Below are 22555 nucleotides of genomic sequence, written 5' to 3'. Positions count from 1 at the left end.
CCGGCACACGCTCGATGGCCGAACATGGGGGGACTACAAGAGTCGAGGACCCAGCCTGTCACCCAGTCGGCTGTTGATAGAAGAATCACAGGATTCCAAAAATGCATGAACAAAATAATAAAAGCGAGAAAATCGCAAGAAAAAAGTCTCCAGAGTCCAGGAACTCCAGAGTGCCTGACTCTCCTGACGGTTAGGCAGGAAAAAACTGAGGCTGCTAGAGCAGGGTGTGGGTTATACCGGGGGGCCACGCCCCCTGGGAGGAGCTGCACTGAGGTTTGTGTTTGTTAACACTTTAAGTGCTTTTTTTCTGCCTAAAACTCTCCTAGTGAAAGCGGATATAACCTCCTAGTGAAAGCGGATATAACCCTAATGTCAAAAAATGCTGTGTCCGTCTATGAACGAAAGAGAAAAATAAATAAATGAATACAATAAATACAGCCATATGAATTAATACAAAAATTTTATTTATTCATGGGTGTTTCTGAAAGTAGTGGGTCTCTGTGCAAGACTAAGTTGGGCCCCTGGGAGGTGAATGATAAAATGTGGCGGCTGACCTCTGAGTCACTTACTACTCACCTCTGACCTATGGGTCACTTACTGCAGAGTATTGGGGTCAAAAATAAGAAGTGATGCAGAGTTCAGAGGTAGGTAGTGACACAGAGTTAAGCAGTAAGTGACCCTCTGTCTCACAGTATAAACAGCTATCCCCTGCTCTGCTTACCTCTGCTCTCCTTTTCCTTGGACTCTTTATAGCGCTCAGGAGCTCCAGCTCTTTTTCCCCCCCTTCTCCTACTCCCTGGTCCAGTAGGCAGGGCTAAATTACAGCTAACCGGGGGAGAAGAGCCGAAGTTGCAGTACCCCAAGTGTTGTGAGGAGTCCAGTGAGGAGTACAAAGGTAAACCAATACCCCTTCTGTGTCTCCACTGCAGCTGCACCCATCACAGGGAGTTACAAAAGAAACACTGTATGTTTATGTCGGGAAGGGGGCAGGTGCTAGAGTCGACACAGGGATTAGGGGGGGGGGGGGAAGGACTATGATTGGCTTACCAATCAAGTAATTCATAGCTCCATGTACTCCCCATGCTGGCCTTTAGCACCTGCCCCCTCCCCTGCATAAGCAAACACTGTTTCTACTGCAGGTGTCTGTGGAAAGGACAGTTGCAAAAGAGATACAGAATGGGAATGGAATAGTTTTCCCCACATTGGTTGTGCTATGTGGGAGGGCACAGTGGGCCCCACCTCCTTTGGATTACCACTAAGTGGAACGCGGGTAGAAATGGTCTGACTCTTGCAGACTAGCCCTTAAGACTGCTGGTCTGTACCAAGGTAGGGACCTTTGGTTACAGTGCCAGAGGAAAATGTCAAAGGGCTACAAGCATGGATGTCATCACGCTTCTTACAATCCCTTTGTTGCTGTGGCAGACTGGGGGTTAGAGTTTTTTCATTCACATATTCATGTAAAAGAATGACATGCCAATTTCAAATCTGACAAGAACAGAAAGAAGAACCCCCTGAATCTGTAAGGGGGCGGATGACCATTTGAGGGTGCCGAGCTGAGGAAGCATGAAACATGCTCAGAAAGGTGAACTTAGCCTGTAAGGCCTCATACACACGATAGGTTAACCAGAGGACAACGGTCTGAAGGACCGTTTTCATCGGTCAAAACTGATCGTGTGTGGGCCCCATAGGTTATTTAACCATAGGTTAAAAAAAAAGCCAACTTGCTTTAAAATTAACCTATGGATTCCTAACCGATAGGTCAAAACCGATCGTTAGTAGGCACGACCGTCGGTTAAAAATCCACGCATGCTCAGAATCAAGTCGACGCATGCTTGGAAGCATTGAACTTAATTTTTTTCAGCACGTCGTCGCGTTTTACGTCACCGCGTTCTGACACGATCGTTTTTTTAACCTATGGTGTGTAGGCGTGACGGACCATCAGCAAGATCCCATTGGTTCCAACAGGTTTTGACACTTTGCCCATGTGTGTGTTTTTATTTTACCTAAAGGTAAAACAAATGTAAATACACAAGCACAATTTTGCAACTTACTATCACAACTACTTTGTGCATTTAAGTGGATTATACCTTGTATATTTTCCAGGACAAATTGGGCTTTCTTTTGGTGGTAAATGGTAACCGATATCTACTGAATTTTGTTTTATTTTCATAGGAAGACTGACCCAAAATCATTAAAATATATATATATATATATATATATATATATATATATATATATATATATATATATATATATACACATACATATATATACACATACATACATACATACATACATACACACACACACACACAGTGCCTTGCGAAAGTATTCGGCCCCCTTGAACTTTGCAACCTTTTGCCACATTTCAGGCTTCAAACATAGAAAACATTGAAGAATCAACAACAAGTGGGACACAATCATGAAGTGGAACGAAATTTATTGGATATTTCAAACTTTTTTAACAAATAAAAAACTGATAAATTGGGCGTGCAAAATTATTCAGCACCCTTAAGTTAATACTTTGTAGCGCCACCTTTTGCTGCGATTTCAGCTGTAAGTCGCTTGGGGTATGTCTCTATCAGTTTTGCACATCGAGAGACTGAAATTTTTGCCCATTCCTCCTTGCAAAACAGCTCGAGCTCAGTGAGGTTAGATGGAGAGCATTTGTGAACAGCAGTTTTCAGTTCTTTCCACAGATTCTCGATTGGATTCAGGTCTGGACTTTGACTTGGCCATTCTAACACCTGGATATGTTTATTTGTGAACCATTCCATTGTAGATTTTGCTTTATGTTTTGGATCATTGTCTTGTTGGAAGACAAATCTCCGTCCCAGTCTCAGGTCTTTTGCAGATTCCACCAGGTTTTCTTCCAGAATGGTCCTGTATTTGGCTCCATCCATCTTCCCATCAATTTTAACCATCTTCCCTGTCCCTGCTGAAGAAAAGCAGGCCCAAACCATGATGCTGCCACCACCATGTTTGACAGTGGGGATGGTGTGTTCAGGGTGATGAGCTGTGTTGCTTTTACGCCAAACATAACGTTTTGCATTGTTGCCAAAAAGTTCGATTTTGGTTTCATCTGACCAGAGCACCTTCTTCCACATGTTTGGTGTGTCTCCCAGGTGGCTTGTGGCAAACTTTAAACAACACTTTTTATGGATATCTTTAAGAAATGGCTTTCTTCTTGCCACTCTTCCATAAAGGCCAGATTTGTGCAGTATACGACTGATTGTTCTCCTATGGACAGAGTCTCCCACCTCAGCTGTAGATCTCTGCAGTTCATCCAGAGTGATCATGGGCCTCTTGGCTGCATCTCTGATCAGTCTTCTCCTTGTATGAGCTGAAAGTTTAGAGGGACGGCCAGGTCTTCGTAGATTTGCAGTGGTCTGATACTCCTTCCATTTCAATATTATCGCTTGCACAGTGCTCCTTGGGATGTTTAAAGCTTAGGAAATCTCTTTGTATCCAAATCCGGCTCTAAACTTCTCCACAACAGTATCTCTGACCTGCCTGGTGTGTTCCTTGTTCTTCATGATGCTCTCTGTACTTTAAACGGACCTCTGAGACTATCACAGTGCAGGTGCATTTATACGGAAACTTGATTACACACAGGTGGATTCTATTTATCATCATTAGTCATTTAGGTCAACATTGGATCATTCAGAGATCCTCACTGAACTTCTGGAGAGAGTTTGCTGCACTGAAAGTAAAGGGGCTGAATAATTTCGCACGCCCAATTTTTCAGTTTTTTATTTGTTAAAAAAGTTTGAAATATCCAATAAATTTCGTTCCACTTTATGATTGTGTCCCACTTGTTGATTCTTCAAAAAAAAATTACAGTTTTATATCTTTATTATGTTTGAAGCCTGAAATGTGGCAAAAGGTCGCAAAGTTCAAGGGGGCCGAATACTTTCGCAAGGCACTGTGTGTGTATATATATTTTTTTTTTTTTTTTTTTTTATTTAGCTGTACATTTCATGTTACTATCATAACCTACCACCAAAGAACAACCCAAAATAAATTCTCATTGCAGCATTACCTGGAAATTGCAGCAAAGAGCAGGAAACTGTTTTACATTTTTTTGCTGAAACAGCTATAACTACTTTGACAATTGCAACAATTTTCAGCAAAAGTCCAGCTTGAAAGTCTGGGCAAGTCTGTATTGCCCAATGCTTTTGCAATATACATAGACTTGTGTTGTTATATGTACTTATTAGGGAATTTGCAGCACATAGCCCAAACAGTGGATTTGCATGTCAGGTGACAAACTGATATTTCAAGGGTTCCATCATATGGAAACAATCAGAAGCCCTTGTATGTTGGCCACACCTTGTATTTGCATAAGTATTATTTAAACAAGCGTTCCACTGAAGTCATTTTAATGTGTGAAGCAACTTACTGATGGTGAACTTCTAAAGGCATCTGCAGTTGTGGAAACAGCTAGTTCTTTTGCTCCATGGCATGGTAGATACATGCTATTACCAACATGCATCAGGATGACAGTACGCCCAGGAATGGGAGGGATGTTGTAAACGGCTGATATCCGAATAGATTCCTCCAGTGATTTCTTATAGCTCTGAAGGATATCCTCATCAAACGTTATCATTCTGCATCATAAATCGGCAAAGGAAACATAGTAAATATCATGAACTTAATTCACTTTCTGGTAATTGCTTTATTTTCCCCACCTGGCTTTTCTGATTGCCTCTTTCTCTCTTCTTAGCAGTTGATGAACAACGGGAACAGCCAAACATGCTCGGAGTTCATGCCGTTGGAAACGGTTGCGTGCAATCGCCGGAATATTCTTTCCTTCCCGGCGAAATATACGTCGGAGAAGGTCAGCATTGGAGGGGAATGGTTCTCCTGTGAGGGAAGAAGATTTACTAAGCTCTATTAACCCCTAACTTCAGCCAAAACATTTTATTTAGCTTTAGGCAGGTCAGAGCCTCTGTTGGGGTTTTATTGTAGTCTGTATCCTTGTTAGTAAGATCCTCCCTCACTTCTCATTAGGGAAGGCAGTGATGGCTTACTTCTTTAACACAGATACATACAAAAAATAGATTTTTAGTAGACTGGGGTAAACTTAGGACTGTGAATTCCTGCCACAGTGACATCTCCTTCCCCCATTTCTTGCCCTGTTGTCAATGGGTCAGGAAGACATTGAAAATAACAGACAAAGCTAAAAAAATTCTTCCAAGCATTAGCAAAACCACATAATGAAAAGTACAGTGTGTAACACATTTGTGCGCAAAAATAAGAAAACACCCTGACAATATTATATTTTTATAGCCAACTACATTGGAGCTTAGAGTACAAGGCCATCTCACCCAAGAAGAGGCACTGTGCCTTTTAAACTAACATTTATTTCCAATACCTCTCATTAAAATAACTTTCACTGCCCACAAAAGTACGACTTTAGAAGCCCTTTCACACTGACAGCATAGGGGCATCAGCGGTAAAGCTCCTCTAAAGGCCGTATATAGGGTTTAGCAGTGCCACCGAAGTGCCTCGGCAGGGGAGCTTTGCGGGCGATTTTAACTCCATATTCACCCACCTGCGGGGGTTAAAAGCGCCCACAAAGCTCCGCTACCAAGGCATATTGATTTCAAAGAAGCTGTTTGCAGGATTTTTTTTGGACGTCCTGCCAGCGCAACGCCCCAGTGTGAAAGCATTCTGGCTTTCACACTGGGATTGCAAATGAAGCTTTTTTTCAGGCGCTATTTTTAGAGCTAAAGCACCTGAACAACGCCTCCAGTGTGGAAAGGGGTCTAATAGTTTTTATCATCAGAACAGATTTCCCTCCATTATGTGTGTGTACTATCACTCATTCTGTGTTTTGATTCACAGCTGGAAATCCAAAGGGCAACGTTCTAGAAATGCTAGTAATATACAAATAAAAGAAAATTATAAAAGTACAAGACTAGTAAATCAAATGGACATAAACATCCCACCTGCTCTTTCAATTTGACGCTCCAGATCTTGAATGACTTTGTATGCAGAAAGGAAACGGAATGGGAAAAGGCGGCTTTGGATCACAGCGTGCTAAACAAAAAAACACCAAAATGTAAAAGCATGTTTATAGGATGGTTGCAGGTAGACATACACCACCAACAATACAATTGCATGATAGTTTTCAAACCTGGTGTCTCACAAAAGGAACATCTTAACCACTTGACCTACGGAAGATTTGCCCCCCTTCATGACCAGGCCACTGCAATATGGCACTGCGTTACTTTAACAATTGTGCGGTCATGTGACGCTATACCCAAATAAAATGTATGCAATTCTTTTCCCCACTAAGGCTTCTTTCGCACATGCGGATCAGTTTTTAGACATCTGCTTTCTCAGCGGGGATCACTCCGTTGATCCCCGCTGAGCCGACTGATGATTAGTCCGTCTCTGCACAGTGTGCATAAAACGGAACTGTCAGATCTCCGCGTTCCTCTATAGGGGATCGGATGAAAACGGACTGTCTGTCTGTTTTCATCCGATCCGATCAACCAGACGGATGAAAAATAGGGTTTGCATTCGTCAGACTTTTGCAGAGCGGATTGGGGGGATCGGATGTCAGCGGACATGTCACCGCTGACATCCGTCGCTCCATAGAGATGTATGGAGCGAGCGTTCAGGTCTGCCTGAAAAAACTGGCAGGCGGATCTGAACGATCCGCATGTGTGAAAAGGGCCAAATTTTGGTGGTATTTGATCACCACTGCGTTTTTTATTTTTTGCACTACAAACAAAATAAGATCAATAATTTTGAAAAAAGAAATAAAAAAAAAACACAATATTTTTCCGCTTTCTGCTATAAAACAAAAACAACAATCTAATTCCTTTATAAATTTAGGTCAATATGTATTCTGCTACATGCTTTTGGTAAAAAATCCCAATAAGTGTATATTGATTGGTTTACACGAACGTTACAGCGTCTACAAACTATGGGATATATACTGGAATTTTTATTTATTTATTTATTCTTTATACTAGTAATGGCGGCAACCAGCGATTTTATAGCAGGACTGCGTTATTGCAGCGAACAATCGGACATCTAACTGACACTTTTAGGGCACCAGTCACACTAATACAGGGATCAGAGCTAAAAATGTGCACTGTTACTGTACTAATGACTCTGGCTGGGAAGGGGTTAAACATCTAGGGCAATCAAAGGGTTAATGGTGTGCCTAGCCAGTGTTTAGGTTTACCATGTGTGCTGCTTTTTCTAGGGGAAGAGATGAATATGAGTCCCTGCTTTGTAGGAACACAGAATCCATCCCTTCCCCCCTGTCAAAAAGGAAATCTGCCTTGTTTATATAGGCAGAGCTCTGTTCTGAGTCTCTGACCGACGATCGGTAGGTGCTGATAGATATTGAGTGCCCAGCGCATCCGCAGATCGGCTTCTGCTGTGAATAATCATGGGATAAGTGCGCGATCATGTATATATACATAGCTGCCGCCCTTTAGCAGTAAAACTGCTATAGGGTGGTCAGTAAGTGGTTAAACAAATAAAATATAGCATACCCCCTTTTCTGTGTTTCTAATAACCATGATTTCGGCCTAGATCTAGTTCAGATGATGTAGTTAGCACAAATGGTCTGGCCTGTTAGAAATGGATCTCTCCACTGGCTTCTACGCTCCCAAATTCAAGATACTAAAAACAACATACAAAGCCATCCACAACTCCCCAAGCAACATCATCAGTCTTGTCTCAAGACGTCACCTAAATCGTCCTCTTCTCATCTTCCGAGACTTCCTGCTCTCTAGCTCCCTCGTCACCTCCAGAACTTCTCCAGAGCCCCTCTCCTCCTCTGGAACTCCCTACCCAAGTCTGTACATCAAATTTGTAACCCTACTCTGTCTTGTTTAGGCAATCCCTGAAAACTCATCTCTTCAGAGAAGCCTCTCCCCACCCTGCCTAACAAATTAACTTTTATTTTCTCCGTCAACTTATCTCTACATGGTTATAACCTCTTATATCACTAGCCCTTCCCTTTTAGATTGTAAGCTCTCATGAGCAGAGCCTTTCTAACCCTCTTATCCTGAATTGTAACTATACTGTCTTCATTTATATTATAAGGCCCTGGGGAAAATGTTGATGCCGACATAATAAAAATAAAATTGGTTATTTTCAGTTGAATTTATATTTATGTAAGCTGTAATGTTCTGTATCGTTACATCCTGATTACACTTGCTACTTTGTATTTTTGGTATTTTAGACTTGTTATGTTTGCTGCATAGACTTGTATATTTTTGCCCTTTAAAAAGCTAAAAAGTTTAAGATTACAGCTTACAAATGAGCACATCAAAATGAAAGGTTGAGGTAGAATAATACCTGATTGGTTAGCCGTGCATTCACTGCCGTATGATGCTTCTTACTAATACCTGCTTTTATCATATTTCTTAGATTCCTCAATAAAGCCATGAACGGGACTTTACGGTTGTCTGTGTGAGAAGAGAAAGAACAATATGAAGGAAACTAAAACCATGGCTAGCTGTAACTCGCCCAACATCTATTTTTTCCTGAACATAATAAACGAAAAACTCCATTATCCCCAAATCTTGCAAATTTGTATTTTATTAGTGCACTGGTGTAATAAAGTATCATGTAGGTATAAAACCAGTTAGGATTTCTACACGGTACTGGCTGACATACATTACAGATAGAGGTGTCGGATGAGGCAGGCCAGACCATTATAAACAATGCAAACAGTGTGCCTTTTTTTTCCTATTGCAATCCTTATCAATGTCAGTCTACTCTAGTGGATGGGAAGAGAGAGGGGAAAAACAACAAATTTTAGTCTGACAAAAAAAAAGGATGTTATTTTGTTTTTTTCTTAAGAATCATACTTACCTAGATGGATGCAGCACCCGTCCAAGGCTGCATCTGTCCCCTGTGCCTCTAACTCAACGCGATCAAACACAGCCAATCACACGGTTCTCACAGCTCCGCGAGCAGAGAGCTGGTGACTGTCAGTCTTAGCTCTCTGCTCTGCCTTCTCTTTGCTCACTGGAGCGCTGGACTGTGGAGGGGGTGGGGGCGGCCGACTTAGGCTCCCAGCGGCTTACCAAGAGCCTGACCAGGTGTCAGGCCCAGGATCCTGGACCGACTTCTGTGCTGTCAGCAGAGAGTGGACTTAAGCCCGCTCTCTGCCAAAAATTGGTCACAGGGGTGCAAAATTAACTGCACTCCTGTGATCCAAAGGAGACGTACAGCCAAACAAGCTTTGCCTGTACTTCTCCTTTAAGCTGGCCGTACACTATTATAATTTAATTTAAAACTTTTTATTTTTATTAAAGTTTGTTACATTTTCTACATTTCTAAAGGTCAAATCAATGTTTTGATTTTGACTGTAATGATAATAAAATTTGAAGAAGCAGGATGGAAACATATATTTTTGAACAAACATTTCGAACAGTGAATGTCGTTTTCCATTCCGGAGAATTTAATTACTCTAAAATTTAATTTTAAGTGCAAACATTTTTTGAAATACTTTCAAAGGACATTCGTCAAGTCAAAAAATGTGCTTTGAGAATTTTTTAATGAATGCTCATATGAATATTCATACAAATGTTGCCTCAAAATCCGCTAGTGTATGGCCTTAAAGGGGTTGTAAAGGCAGAAGGTTTTTTTATCTTTCTATGCATTAAGATAAAAAGCCTTCTGTGAGAAGCAGCCTACCTCAGGCCCCCTAATACTTACCTGAGCTCCATCTCTATCCAGCGATGTTTACTAGTGCCTCAGCCGTCCCGGACTCTCCCTTATGATTGTCTGAGAAACAGCAGCAGCGCCATTGGCTAACTGAATTTGACAGCAGTGGGAGCCAATTTAGGAGAGAGGGGGGCAGGGCCAAACCACAGCTCTGTGTCTGACTGGATACACAGAGCTGCAGCTCGGCTTGGGTGCCCCCATAGCAAGCTGCTTGCTGTGGGGGCACTCAACAGGAGGGAGGGGCCAGGAGCTCCAGCCAGGAAACGGAAGAAGAGGAGGATCTGGGCTGCTTTGTGCAACTGCACAGGGTAGGCATGTATAACTATTATATTTTAATAGAAAAAAAATTGAGACTTTACAATCACTTTACTCTGACTCTGCCCTTACCTGCAGTACTTTTGTGTGTTACTTACCTAGCAGACTCTCCCATACAGGGCCACTGTTGCCTTTCTGGCTCAGTTCTCTTTCCCAGGTCTCCGGCTGTTTAAGCTTCATTCTTTGCCCTGACAAATGTGACTGCCAGGGACCCTCAATACCACTACGTGAGAAGGATGTCAAGTCTTTAGGATACCTGTCCATACAATAAAGAAGCGATATGTTGAATTAAAATGAGTGATACAAATGAGATACAAATAGATTTTTAAAAACAGAAGAAAAACTGCTGACCTGCAACCGAGCAGGCTCATGACATGATAAGCTGGCTTAGATATATGTAATCTCTGAATTAAACTCTTCAAAGAGAATTTATCTTTTTTCTTTTTCTTCTCATTAGAAGCAGAATCTGCCTGATCGGGCTGAAAAGAGACACAACTTATTCACAGTATACATCGTTAGATATATAATTGTGTTAAGACAGTTACAAAGTTAGTCTGGTTGAAAAAAAGACAAGTCCATCTAATTCAACCAATAAAAGGGCAAAAAAAAAAAGTGCAATCCTACCTATAGTTGATCCAGAGGAAGGCAAAACAAAACCAGCAAAGCATGACCAATTTGCTCCAGCATGAGAAAAAATAGCAATCAGATATCCCCTGGATCAACTTTACCTATAATGTGTTAGTATTAATTTATATTATGTACATTTAGGAAAGAATCCAGGCCTTTTTAACCTCTTAAGACCCGGACCTCTAGGCAACTAAAGGACCTGGCCAGTTTTTGCGATTCGGCACTGCGTCGCTTTAACTGACAATTGCAGTCGTGCCACGTGGCTCCCAAACAAAATTGGCGTCCTTTTTCTCCCACAAATAGAGCTTTCTTTTGGTGGTATTTGATCACCTCTGCGGTTTTTATTTTTTGTGCTATAAACAAAAATATAGAGCCAATTTTGAAATAAATGCAATATTTTTTACTTTTTGCTATAATAAAAAAAATTTAGGCCGATACGTATTCTTCTACCTATTTTTGGTAAACAAAAAATCGCAATAATCGTTTATCGATTGGTTTGCGCAACATTTATAACGTTTACAATATAGGGGATAGTTTTATTTTTTTTATTTTTTTTACTACTAATGGCGATCAGCGATTTTTTTCGTGACTGCGACATTATGGCTGACATTTCGGAATTTTTTTACACATTTTTGGGACCATTGTCATTTTCACAGCAAAAAATGCATTAAAAATTCATGGTTTACTGTGAAAATGACAATTGCAGTTTGGGAGTTAACCACAAGGGGGCGCTGAAGGGGTTAAGTGCGACCTCATTTGTGTTTCTAACTGTAGGGGGGTGTGGCTGTAGGTGTGACGTCATTGATTGTGTTTCCCTATAAAAGGGAACACACGATCAATGACAGCGTCACAGTGAAGAGCGGGGAAGCTGTGTTTACACACAGCTCTCCCAGTTCTTCAGCTCCGGGGGCCGATCGCGGGACTCCAGCAGCAATCAGGTCCGCTTATCCTACGGAGCTTCGGACCGGGTCGCGGGCGCGCGCCCACGACTCACAGCTGGGCACTTAAAGAGGACGTACCTGTACGTGCTTGTGCCCAGCCGTGCCATTCTGCCGACGTATATGTGCAGGAGGCGGTCCTTAAGTGGTTAAAGAAATCTACTGAGCTGGACAGAACCAGCTCTTGAGGGAGTATATTCCACATTTTTACAGCTCTTCCATATTTGGTGATTAAGTCTCTCCTTGTCCTCTGTGATGACCTTAAAGTGAATAACTCAACACCAAATTCACTATATAGGCCACTTATGTATTTGTACATGTTGATCATATTCCCCCTTAATCTCCTCTTTTCAAAAGAGAATAAATTCAGTTTCTCTAATCTTTCCTCATAGTTGAGCTCCTCCATGCCTCTTATCAGTTTGGTTGCCCTTCTCTGCACTTTCTCCAGTTCCCCGATATCCTTTTTGTGAACTGGAGCCCAAAACGGAATTGCATATTCCAGATGAGGTCCTACTAATGATTTGTACAGGGGTAAAAAGATATCTCTCTCTATCTCTGGAGTCTATACCACTCTTAATATAAGAAAGGACTTTGCTTGCTTTGGGAACCACTGCTTGGCATTGCCTGATATTATTAAAGTGACACTAAACCTTTTTTTTTTTGTCTTTTAAATAACAAACATTTCATACTTACCTCCACTGTACAGTTCGTTTTGCACAGTGTGGTCCCGATCCTCGTCTTCTGGGGTCCCCTGAAGGCGCTCGCGACTCCTCCTCGCATCAGTAAACCCCCTGGGACATGCGCTCTCCCGAGGGGTTACCTTGAGGCCACGCTCCCGAGTCCAGCATTTGCGTCTATAGACACAGAATGCCAGACTTGGCCCGCCCCCTGATGTCCACATCATTTGGATTTGATTGACAGCAGCAGGAGCCAATGGCTGTGCTGCTTTCAATCTATCCAATCAAGAGCCGAGGACCCTGGGCAGAGATGAAGAAAGCGTCTCCGCCAAGGAATCAAAGGGCTCAGGTGAGTAAAACGGGGGGGGGCTGGGGGGCCGATCAGTGTCAGAAGTTTTTTCACCTTAATGCATAGGATGCATTAAGGTGAAAAACCACAAGGGTGTACAACCCCTTTAAAGGGGTTGTAAAGACAAAAATATTTTCCTCTTAAATTAAAGTCTGACAGTAGCTGATAAAGTAAAAAGTAATGTTTTGCATTATAACTAGTTTGATACCTGTTGAAATCGAGCTGTTTTATTCACCTCCATCACTCCTGAATCATTATTGTCACTGACTTCCTGGTTTGCGGTGCGCATTCATTCTTGCTACATCACGGCCTAATGGGAACTACAGTTCCCATTAGGCTTAGCCTCCATGCCTGTGAGGGATAAGAGAGCATCTTCACGCAGGGCTGTAGTCATAGGGAGGGGGTGAGCACATTCTGCTTTCCACCATGCAAAACAGCTCAGATGCTGGTGGAAAGCAAGAAGAGGAGTGACAGGAAATGGCATTTTCAAACCTGGATTACTGTACTTTGGAGGTCAAAAGGAAAAACGAGGTAAGTGATATTTAAATGCTCTAGCTTACAGCAATCAATTGATCTAATAAAAAACGAACCTTTAGTGTTCCTTTAAGCTTATGATCTATCAGAACACCCAGATCCTTCTCGACCATTGATTCCTACAGCTGTATTCACCTCTTATGTATGATGCATGAATATACTTAGCCCCCAAGTGCATAACTTTAAGTTTATCAACATTAAATCTCAGTTCATACATGGTAACATGCTGTGGAAGAACCAACCTGTTTCTGGAGAAGCTTTAAGGAAGACTCCACCGCTCTTAATTTTCTACCAAATTTCAAGACTTTAGAAACCTGAAAAAATAGATTTTTTTATGTGACCCATATACAAAAACTAGGAGCTCAAAGCACTGCAAAACTTCACCCTGCAGTCAAAAAGCACAGATCGGGTGCCAATGTTCCAAAAAAGCTCATCCGGGCTAAGTGACAGATAAAAAAAAAAGGTAAAAATGCTGCACACCAGAACCTGGCCACTGTATAGAAAAGGTGAAGCTACAATTTTAACCTAAACTCCTCCTTGATATGCTCCTCTGACATGTTTAGCCCTGCTTACGGGGCTTAATCGTTCCCTATGACAAGCCACATCTCTACCTTTCTATATATTGTCTGGGTTCCGTTGGCATTTAGCCAACATAAGAGAAAGTGGGCAAACACATATACAGTAATGACCTCTATGTGCCATTTCTTGGAAATATATACACCTCAACAGGTAAAGGGCAAGTATAGCCTAGTTTTATTGGGCACATAGTTTCAGGTAGTATTGCACTTTTAAAGTACCTTCCACATCTTTAATGTCCGTTTCCTAGCAAAACATTTGCAGTAAGAACACGCGTCCACAGCAAACGTACATGAATCTTAAAACATCCAGTAAATACGTTCTCACGCTAAGAAGCTGTAAAAATTTCCGACAAAAGCATTCTTACTTTGACTTCTTTCTCTTTCTTTTTCTTGGCATCACGCTTCCCTCTTTGTACACGTGTATTGTATTTTGCCAGCTGAAATTCACTAAATTCTTTGAACTTGAGTGCAAGAGCTCGGCGGAGACAATGTGGCAGGGAAGCCAGGTTATCTCCCTTTCCTGACAGACTCTAAGTCAAAAATCACACAGAAATAATGTTAAACCCACCAAAACTTCAATTCCAGACAGTTACTGGCAACTAATAAAAGCTTAATTAGCAATTAGTTCAACAAGCACCATTATATTATGTTTAAGAACAAGCATTATAAAAGTCTGAGTAGTTATTATATTGGTATTATAAAAAGACAATATAGACTTATATAAAAATAATAGATGAGAACTACATTAAGATGTCAAGGACATACCTGATACAATCGTGGTACTTCCATCCAATCACTTGGAAGCTGAACAGAAGGGGAAAAATACCTGCGCAGGTGTGGGCGACAGGCTGGCAGGAATGCAGCCACAGCTAGCAGGAAGTTTGCAGTGCTACGAATATTGAGTTCCTGGCGAGTGTACAATGCAATCTACAGTGCAAACAAAGTACATGTAAAAGGAAAAGAAAAAGCATTATTAGCCTAATATATATATATATACTTCCTGTGTCCCCCCTCTGTGCTGACCACGATAACCAGGGCTGAGACCTGACCACTGTGGGCATTGTATGTCCCTCCATCATCCACAGCTCTCCTCAAATCTCCTCTTTCCCCCTCATTCCCTTCCTGCCTGTCAGCTCCGTGTCTCTGCCCCCCCCCCCCCTTTAGTAAAAATAAAGTATTATAAATGGTCACTGGCAGCACCTCTATTATAGATAGGCATACCACACTGTATAAACCTTTTTAAAAACGGGAATGTAAATATCTTTTTAGAGAGATCTTCAGGCTGGTCACAACTCTCGGTTGGTCCCCAGGGCTACTGCAGGAGGGGCCAAGTTATGTGACCTCCTTGGCTGACGTCAGAGAGATCTCAGCCCCATCATGCAGTATACATGTATCGAAAGTGTTCAGCAGCCGCGAGTCATGTGACCGGCCTGAGCTCTAAAAAAGGTATTTACATGCCTCTCTATAATAGAGGGGCTGCCAGCCATTTAACAATTTGTGTTAACCACTTTAAGAATTCCTTATGCACCAAACTGTATAGCAGTTACCAAAAGTTAACGCAAGTATTTGGCCTACTTTATGGATATAATTGGTAAACACATAAGTATTCAGGGCCGGTTCCCACCATGAATTGCACAGGAAAGCGGTGTGCGTTCCTGTGTGATTCACATGCGATCAGAGTGCAGTGCAGTGCAATTTCAATTTAATTTAAATGAGCTGAAATCATGCTGGACCACACCAAAAAGTAGTGCATGTGCTACTTTAAAAATGCATAGCAACCAGATTGCATGTACTACTGTACCATGCAATCTGGTGCAGGAAAATGCACTGCATGTGTTTGAGGTGTCCTAATGTTAAAACTGACACCTGCTGCAGATCGCAAGTGCAGTGCATTTTGAACGTGGGTTGTTGAAACGTGCATGGAACATGGGTTTTCTGCATCATATACTTGTGTGAACTGGCTCTTATGCCGCGTACAAATGACGTTTTTTTGTGATGTGAATAATTACATTTTTTTTAAAGTAATTAAAAACGATTGTGTGTGGGCTCCAGAGCATTTTTCGCAACGTTAATAATAGCCTTTAAAATTTAGAGCATGCTCTAAATTTTCACGTCATTTTTCCACGTTGTCGTTTTTAACGTTGTAAAAAATGGTCGTGTGTAGGCTTTCACGACGTGAAAATAACGCGCATGCTCAGAAGCAAGTTACGAGACGAGAGCACTCGTTCTGGTAAAACTAGCGTTCGTAATGGAGATAGCACATTCATCACGCTGTAACAGACTGAAAAGCGCAAATCGTCTCTCACCAAACTTTTACTAACACAAAATCAGCATCCGAATGGAACTTCCCCTTTATAGTGCCGTCGTACGTGTTGTACGTCACCGCGCTTTGCTCTAGCATTTTTTTTTAATGATCGTGTGTGGGCAAGGCAGGCTTAACAATAATCGGGTTGAAAAAATAACGTTGTTTTTTTCTAGACCATTTAAAATGGTCGTGTGTACGCGGCATAATACCTTTTGCTGATCCTCTTACCTTCAGAACAAACTCTGGGTCCATTCTTGCTATGTCTTCACACAAGGTCTGAATTTCAACCCTGGTCAGATCTGAGGGGTCCGAGAAGGCTGGTGAATTGACCAATGAACAGCAAACTGCAGATATTAAAGCCATCTAGAAGAAAAGGCAAAGAAACATTTTTGCTGCAAAATAGGAAATGGACATTGAAAGGTCAGCGCATTATTTTTAAAGGGAAACTAGTTTGGGCCATTTTTTTATTTGCACTTTTTAATATGCAAGGTTTTAAATTTATGTTTTATTTCACCTTTGTACAATTTTAGGGATAATAGTTAAAACAAATTGACCTTAGGGTACACCTATATGACGTAGTTTGACCTTTTTCAGCAGCATAAGCCATTTACTGTACGTTTAAGGCTCCTAGTCTACGGAGTAGAAATGCACCATGTTTGTATATAAAAAAAATTGTAATATTAGACTTACACACACACTGCCTACAGCTGTTACCCGTACCCCTGTATGGACTGTTATTGGAGGTCTATAGGCATTGTGAATGAACTAAGAGTGAATGAACTGCAGGAGCGCTGATCAGTACAAACTAAGTCCATCTGCTGCTCATAGTTTATTCATTCACAGGACAGCGGATGCAAGGAGAAAAAGTGACAGCAGGGGCACCCTGCTGTAACAGGGAGGGGGCTATTGGAGAAAGAGGGGGCAGGAGCTGGAACATGTTGCATGTTTCCCCCTAAGGGCCAGTTCACACCATAGAAATGCAGTCCAGATACGTTCCAGATGAGTTTTAGATGTGTTCCAGTGCCTTTGGGATGCGTTTCCTCCTCTTTTTTCTTACATAAGGACATGTATGTTCCAGTGAGTTTTTGGTGCGTTTATGTACGTTATAGTGCGTTTTACAGCGTTCCAGGACAGTCCAGTGCAGGAAAAATGCAGCATGTTCTACTTTTTCTGGAACTGCAAGCACTGGTGTGAACTATGCCATTGAAAACCATGTAACCTACTTTCCATGCATTTTTGATGCAGAAAAAAAAAAACGCACTGGACTGCATGTGGTGTGAACTGGCCCTAAATTTTTCTGTAAGCCCAGGTTCACACTGACAGTGGGAATGAAATTTCTACTTTTCGTAATTTAAGCACAATATGCCCAAAACAGTGTAGGCTAGTTTACAGTGCAGAACATTTATTCAAGAGAACTTTCCACTTTAACAAATGTTATCTCAGGTATAATACTAGTATATTAAAAATAGTTAAAAACAAGCCCCCTCTCTTTGAGAAAGCCCTTTTGGGTAAGACATGTCAGGTGGAGCCTGATTGAGTGACGTCACCCCACACACCTATACTCTGTGGGCCAGATTCACTGAAAAAGTACGCCGGAGTATCTGCTCATACTCTGGCGTACTTTAAAATTTGCCGCGTCGTATCTTTATTTTGAATTAACAAAACAAAGATACGATGGCATTTGGCCAAAAAAAACGACAGGCGTACAGCTTCGTACGCCTTTGGATCTTAGGATGCAATACTTCGGCGCCCGCTGGGTGAAGTTTGGGCCGTTTTCAGCGTCGGGTATGCAAATTAGCTGTTTACGGCGATCCACGAAGATACGCGAGTTCGTCGCATTCTCTTACGTCGTCGCTTTTCCCGTCGCAAAGTTACGGCTGCTATTTAGGTGGTGTAAAAATAGACAGCCCATGTTAAAGTATGGCCGTCGTTCCCGCGTCGAATTTCAATTTTTTTTTATTTTGCGTAAGTCGTCCAGGAATACGAAAGGACGTAACGCACGTCGCCGTTCAAAACATTATGTCGGGGCGACGTCATTTCACGCAAAGCACGGCAGGAAATTCCAAAACGGAGCATGCACAGTACGTTCGGCGCGGGAACGCGCCTAATTTAAATGGTACACGCCCCATTTGAATTAGGCGGGCTTGCGCCGGACCGCTTTACGCTACGCCGCCGCAAGTTTACAGGCAAGTGCTTTGTGAATCAAGCACTTACGCTGAAAATTTGCGGCGGTGTAACGTAAACGCGATATGTTACGCCAACGTAAAAGTACATGAATCTGGCCCTGTGTACCTTACTTCTGCTAGTGTAAGTGAATTATCCCATTATTAAACATGTTTTAGTGCTTCCTATACTATGAGGCTAGTTACATCTCCAGTACTGAGATCTATTATATTTGGTAAGCAGCTTTGCATGTCTGGTTTCACTCAAACACTGGAGAACTTTACTTGAATTTTTTTTTGGTACTGTGAACACTTTTCTTCATTGGATATTGATTATTAATTGGGACTTTTATTTTGTGGGACCATGTTACCTACAAGTTTATTCATGTTTTGCTTGATTTAATTTTTGTGACCGAGTTACATATTTCCCGCACTTTTTTGGACATTTTGTTGCATACCGTATATTTTTATTGCATTGTTTGTTTATATTAGTAATAATATAAAGTAATAGTAACAGTTGTTCATTGATAGTATTGTGGTGTTGGAGGTCCTTAGAATTTCCGCAGACACTCGGTGGAGATAAAATTGTTGATACTAGGAATCACTTGTTTGAATTCTTAGTCTGCCTAGAGAATTACTCATATTTGTTTTAATGTACCATTCAGTATACAAAAAAAAAAAAAATGGTTCCACAAATGTTTGCCATTGGTAAAAAGGTTTTGTAGAGTTAAGAGCTTTTGTTATTGTGCCCAGTTTTTCAATATACAGCAAGGATTTCATTTCTTTTTTCTCCATAGTTAATTTGGGAGCAATAGGTGATGTCAAAGATTTTAACTACTTCAGCCTCAGAAGATTTTACCCCCTTCATTACTAAAGCACTTTTTACAATTTGGCACTGCTTCGTTTTAACTGACAATTGCGCAGTCATGCAATGCTGTACCTCATTTGCATCCTTTTTTTCCCCAAAAATAGAGCTTTCTTTTAGTAGCATTTGATCACCTCTGCAGTTTTTATTTTTTGCGCTATAAACAAAAAAAAGCAACAATTTTGAAAAAAAAAATATATATTTTTTTTACTTTTTGCTATAATAAATATCCCCCAAAACGTTCTAACTGTATGGGGATGTGACTGACTGGGGAGGAGACATATTGTTGTTCCTACTTAGTATGAAAAAACAATATGTCTCCTCTCCCCTGACAGAACAGAGAATTGTGCGTTTACACACAGAAATCCCTGTGCTGGCGCACGCGCCCTCTGGTGGCTCTTAAAGGGTACAATGTACCCATACAGGGTTCCGCCCAGGAGAGCCATTCTCCCAACGTATATCGGCATGAGCTGGTAGGCAAGCGGTTAATATGGTTCTGCGAGCCGTCAACAAACATAGTGAAGACTATGGTATTGTAACTGGTGTTAAGGATGTTGATGAGGAGGAAGGGCCAAAACATTCAAAAAGGCAGATCTTAGGATCTTTGTCGATTTGTATCCTCAATATACTGTAGTATTTATGTAGTTTAGAATTTGGTCCCAGAAGGTAGATATCTTGGCACATTCTTCGAAGTTGTGTGGGTCATATGGTGCCACACCAAGAACAAGTTAAGGCTGAGGGATCTGCATTATCAATCAAGATGGGCATGAAAGCTCGATGTACTAGCTTGAATTGTGTTTCACTCCAATTTTCGCTAGTTGTTAAACTGTACATTTTTTTTATATCCTCCAAGAAGTTTATCATCTAGTGCAGTGGTTCTCACCCTAACAGAAAAATTATTTTCGTAACGTGGGTTGTCAGCACCCAAGGCAAAAAGGGATTTTTAATACAGCTTACCTGTAAAATCCTTTTCTTGGAGTACATCACGGGACACAGAGCGGCATATTCATTACTATGTGGGTTATATGGAGTACCTTCAGGTGATGGACACTGGCAATCTCAAACAGGAAGTGCCCCTCCCTATATAACCCCCTCCCATAGGAGGAGTACCTCAGTTTTGTAGCAAGCAGTATGCCTCCCAAAATGTTCCCCAAAAGAGGGGTGGGAGCTCTGTGTCCCGTGATGTACTCCAAGAAAAGGATTTTACAGGTAAGCTGTATTAAAAATCCCTTTTTCTTTCTCGTACATCACGGGACACAGAGCGGCATATTCATTACTATGTGGGATGTCCCAAAGCAATGCTTTTAATGAGGGGAGGGAGACATCTTCCCAAGACAAAGGATTTAATTTAGAGGTATACTCAAATAATAAATCCAACTTAGTCGAGAAAAATTAAACTTAAATTTTAACTCAAGGGTGCCCCCGATTCTGAGGGTCTTAAATTGCAGCCTGCAGCACTGCCTGCCCAAAGGCTGTATCAGTATTCCTTCTTACGTCCACCTGGTAAAATTTAGTAAACGTGTGGACTGAAGACCAGGTTGCTGCTTTGCATACTTGAGCCATAGAGATCTGATGGTGTGCTGCCCAGGAGGCGCCCATGGCCCTGGTAGAATGAGCCTTTACTGACAAAGGAGGAGGCAACCTCTTCAAGCCGTAGGCCTGAGTAATTAACTGTTTAATCCATCTCGAGATGGTGGATTTTGCAGCTGCCTGCCCTTTCTTGGGCCCATCCGGTAGAATGAACAACACATCTGTTTTCCGAATCTTCTCTGTAGCTTTAAGATAGGCCTTCATGGCCCTGACAATATCCAAGGTATGCAGCAACCCTTCCTTTCTGGAAGTAGGCTTCGGAAAGAAGGATGGTAGTACCAAATCCTGGTTCAGGTGAAAACTGGATATAACCTTTGGTAGAAAGGAAGGATGAGGACGGAGAACCACCTTGTCCTTATGCAAAATAAGATATGGCTCCTTACAAGATAAGGCTGCCAATTCTGACACTCTTCTGGCGGAAACTATTGCAACCAGAAATACCAACTTCCTTGTCAGTAAAACCAAAGGAATCTCAGCCAACGGCTCAAAAGGTTGTTTCTGCAGAGTTGACAGAACAAGATTTAAATCCCACGGACAAAGTGGTGACTTAACCGGAGGATTAATATGTAAGACCCCCTGTATGAAGGTCTTAACCAGCGAGTGGGTGGCCAACGGCCTCTGAAACCACACTGACAAAGCTGAAATCTGTCCTTTGATTGTGCTTAATGCCAGGCCTTTATCCACTCCTAGCTGGAGAAAACGTAACACTCGATCAATGGTATACTTGCGGGAAAGCCATTTCTTGGACTCACACCAGCCTACGTAGGCCTTCCAGACCCTGTAATAAATCACCCTGGAGACCGGCTTTCTAGCCCTGATCAGGGTAGAGATTACCTGCCTAGACAGCCCTCTACCCCTGAGAATCAGGGATTCAGCCGCCAGGCCGTCAAATTTAGACGTCGTAATGCAGGGTGGAGGATCGGTCTTGCGAGAGTAGGTCTGGCCGTAGAGGAAGCGTCCAAGGGTCTCCCACTGCCATCTTTAGGATTAGTGAGTACCATGCCCTCCTGGGCCATGCTGGAGCTACCAGGATGACTGGTTTGTGCTCCACCCTGATCCTGCGTAACAGGCGGGGTAGCAACTGTAGCGGGGGAAAGGCATATAGGAGTTTGAACTGATGCCAAGGGCAAACCAACGCATCGGCTCCGCAGGCCATAGGGTCCCGAGTCCGGGACATGAACCTGTCTAGCTTCTTGTTGAATCTCGATGCCATGACATCCACGTCCGGCATCCCCCACATCTGGCAGATTACCTGAAAAATTTGCGGATGCAGAGACCATTCCCCTGGCGACAGAGTCTGACGACTCAAGAAGTCCGCCTGCAGGTTGTCCACCCCGGGAATGAATATTGCCGATATGCAGGGCACATGAGCTTCTGCCCACAGGAAAATCAAGCTCACCTCTCTCTGAGCTGCCTGACTCTTGGTCCCCCCTTGGTGGTTTATATATGCCACAGCTGTGGCATTGTCCGATTGTATCCTCACCGGGAACCCCTGCAATTTGGCTGTCCAAGCCTCGAGGGCTAGCCGAGCAGCCCTGAGCTCCAAGATATTGATGGGCAACTGCCTCTCCGCCTGTGCCCAAGTACCTTGGCGAGTGCAACCATCCAAGATCGCTCCCCAGCCCCTCGGGCTGGCATCTGTGGTCACTATCTTCCAGGCCACGGGGCTGAAAGATTTTCCCTTCAGTAGATTCTGAGGATTTAACCACCAGCACAGACTTTGCCGAACTCTTGATGAGAGTGGCAAAGGAAATTCCAAGGCCTGTGGCCTCTTGCTCCATGCTGACAGAATGGCTGCCTGTAGGATGCGAGTGTGGCCTTGAGCGTAAGGTACCGCCTCGAACGTGGCCACTAGCTTGCCTAGTAGTCGCATACATAGGCGAATAGTTGGTTCTCTTTTGCTTAGA

The 22555-nt window shown here is 42.3% G+C and overlaps 1 protein-coding gene across 2 annotated transcripts in view; it reads right to left on the bottom strand.

The window, feature by feature from the left end:
- The window catches only part of LOC120939985 (telomerase protein component 1-like), a 119646-nt gene that overhangs the window by 80096 nt on the left and 16995 nt on the right, over window positions 1-22555 (bottom strand). For both annotated transcript variants that reach the window (XM_040352481.1, XM_040352490.1), the window contains exons 4-13: window positions 16260-16394; window positions 14492-14653; window positions 14092-14256; window positions 13391-13462; window positions 10375-10502; window positions 10122-10279; window positions 8332-8441; window positions 5955-6045; window positions 4692-4866; window positions 4403-4610 (exon numbers count right to left, since the gene is read on the bottom strand). In XM_040352481.1, the coding sequence (XP_040208415.1) occupies window positions 4403-4610; window positions 4692-4866; window positions 5955-6045; window positions 8332-8441; window positions 10122-10279; window positions 10375-10502; window positions 13391-13462; window positions 14092-14256; window positions 14492-14653; window positions 16260-16394 (1404 nt within the window). The remainder of the gene's footprint in view (window positions 1-4402; window positions 4611-4691; window positions 4867-5954; window positions 6046-8331; window positions 8442-10121; window positions 10280-10374; window positions 10503-13390; window positions 13463-14091; window positions 14257-14491; window positions 14654-16259; window positions 16395-22555) is intronic.

This window comes from Rana temporaria, chromosome 1 (assembly GCF_905171775.1).
Source record: "Rana temporaria chromosome 1, aRanTem1.1, whole genome shotgun sequence".
Classification (NCBI taxonomy): domain Eukaryota; kingdom Metazoa; phylum Chordata; class Amphibia; order Anura; family Ranidae; genus Rana; species Rana temporaria.
Note: the sequence above shows the minus strand (reverse complement) of the source record. Positions and strands in the feature narration are given on the sequence as shown.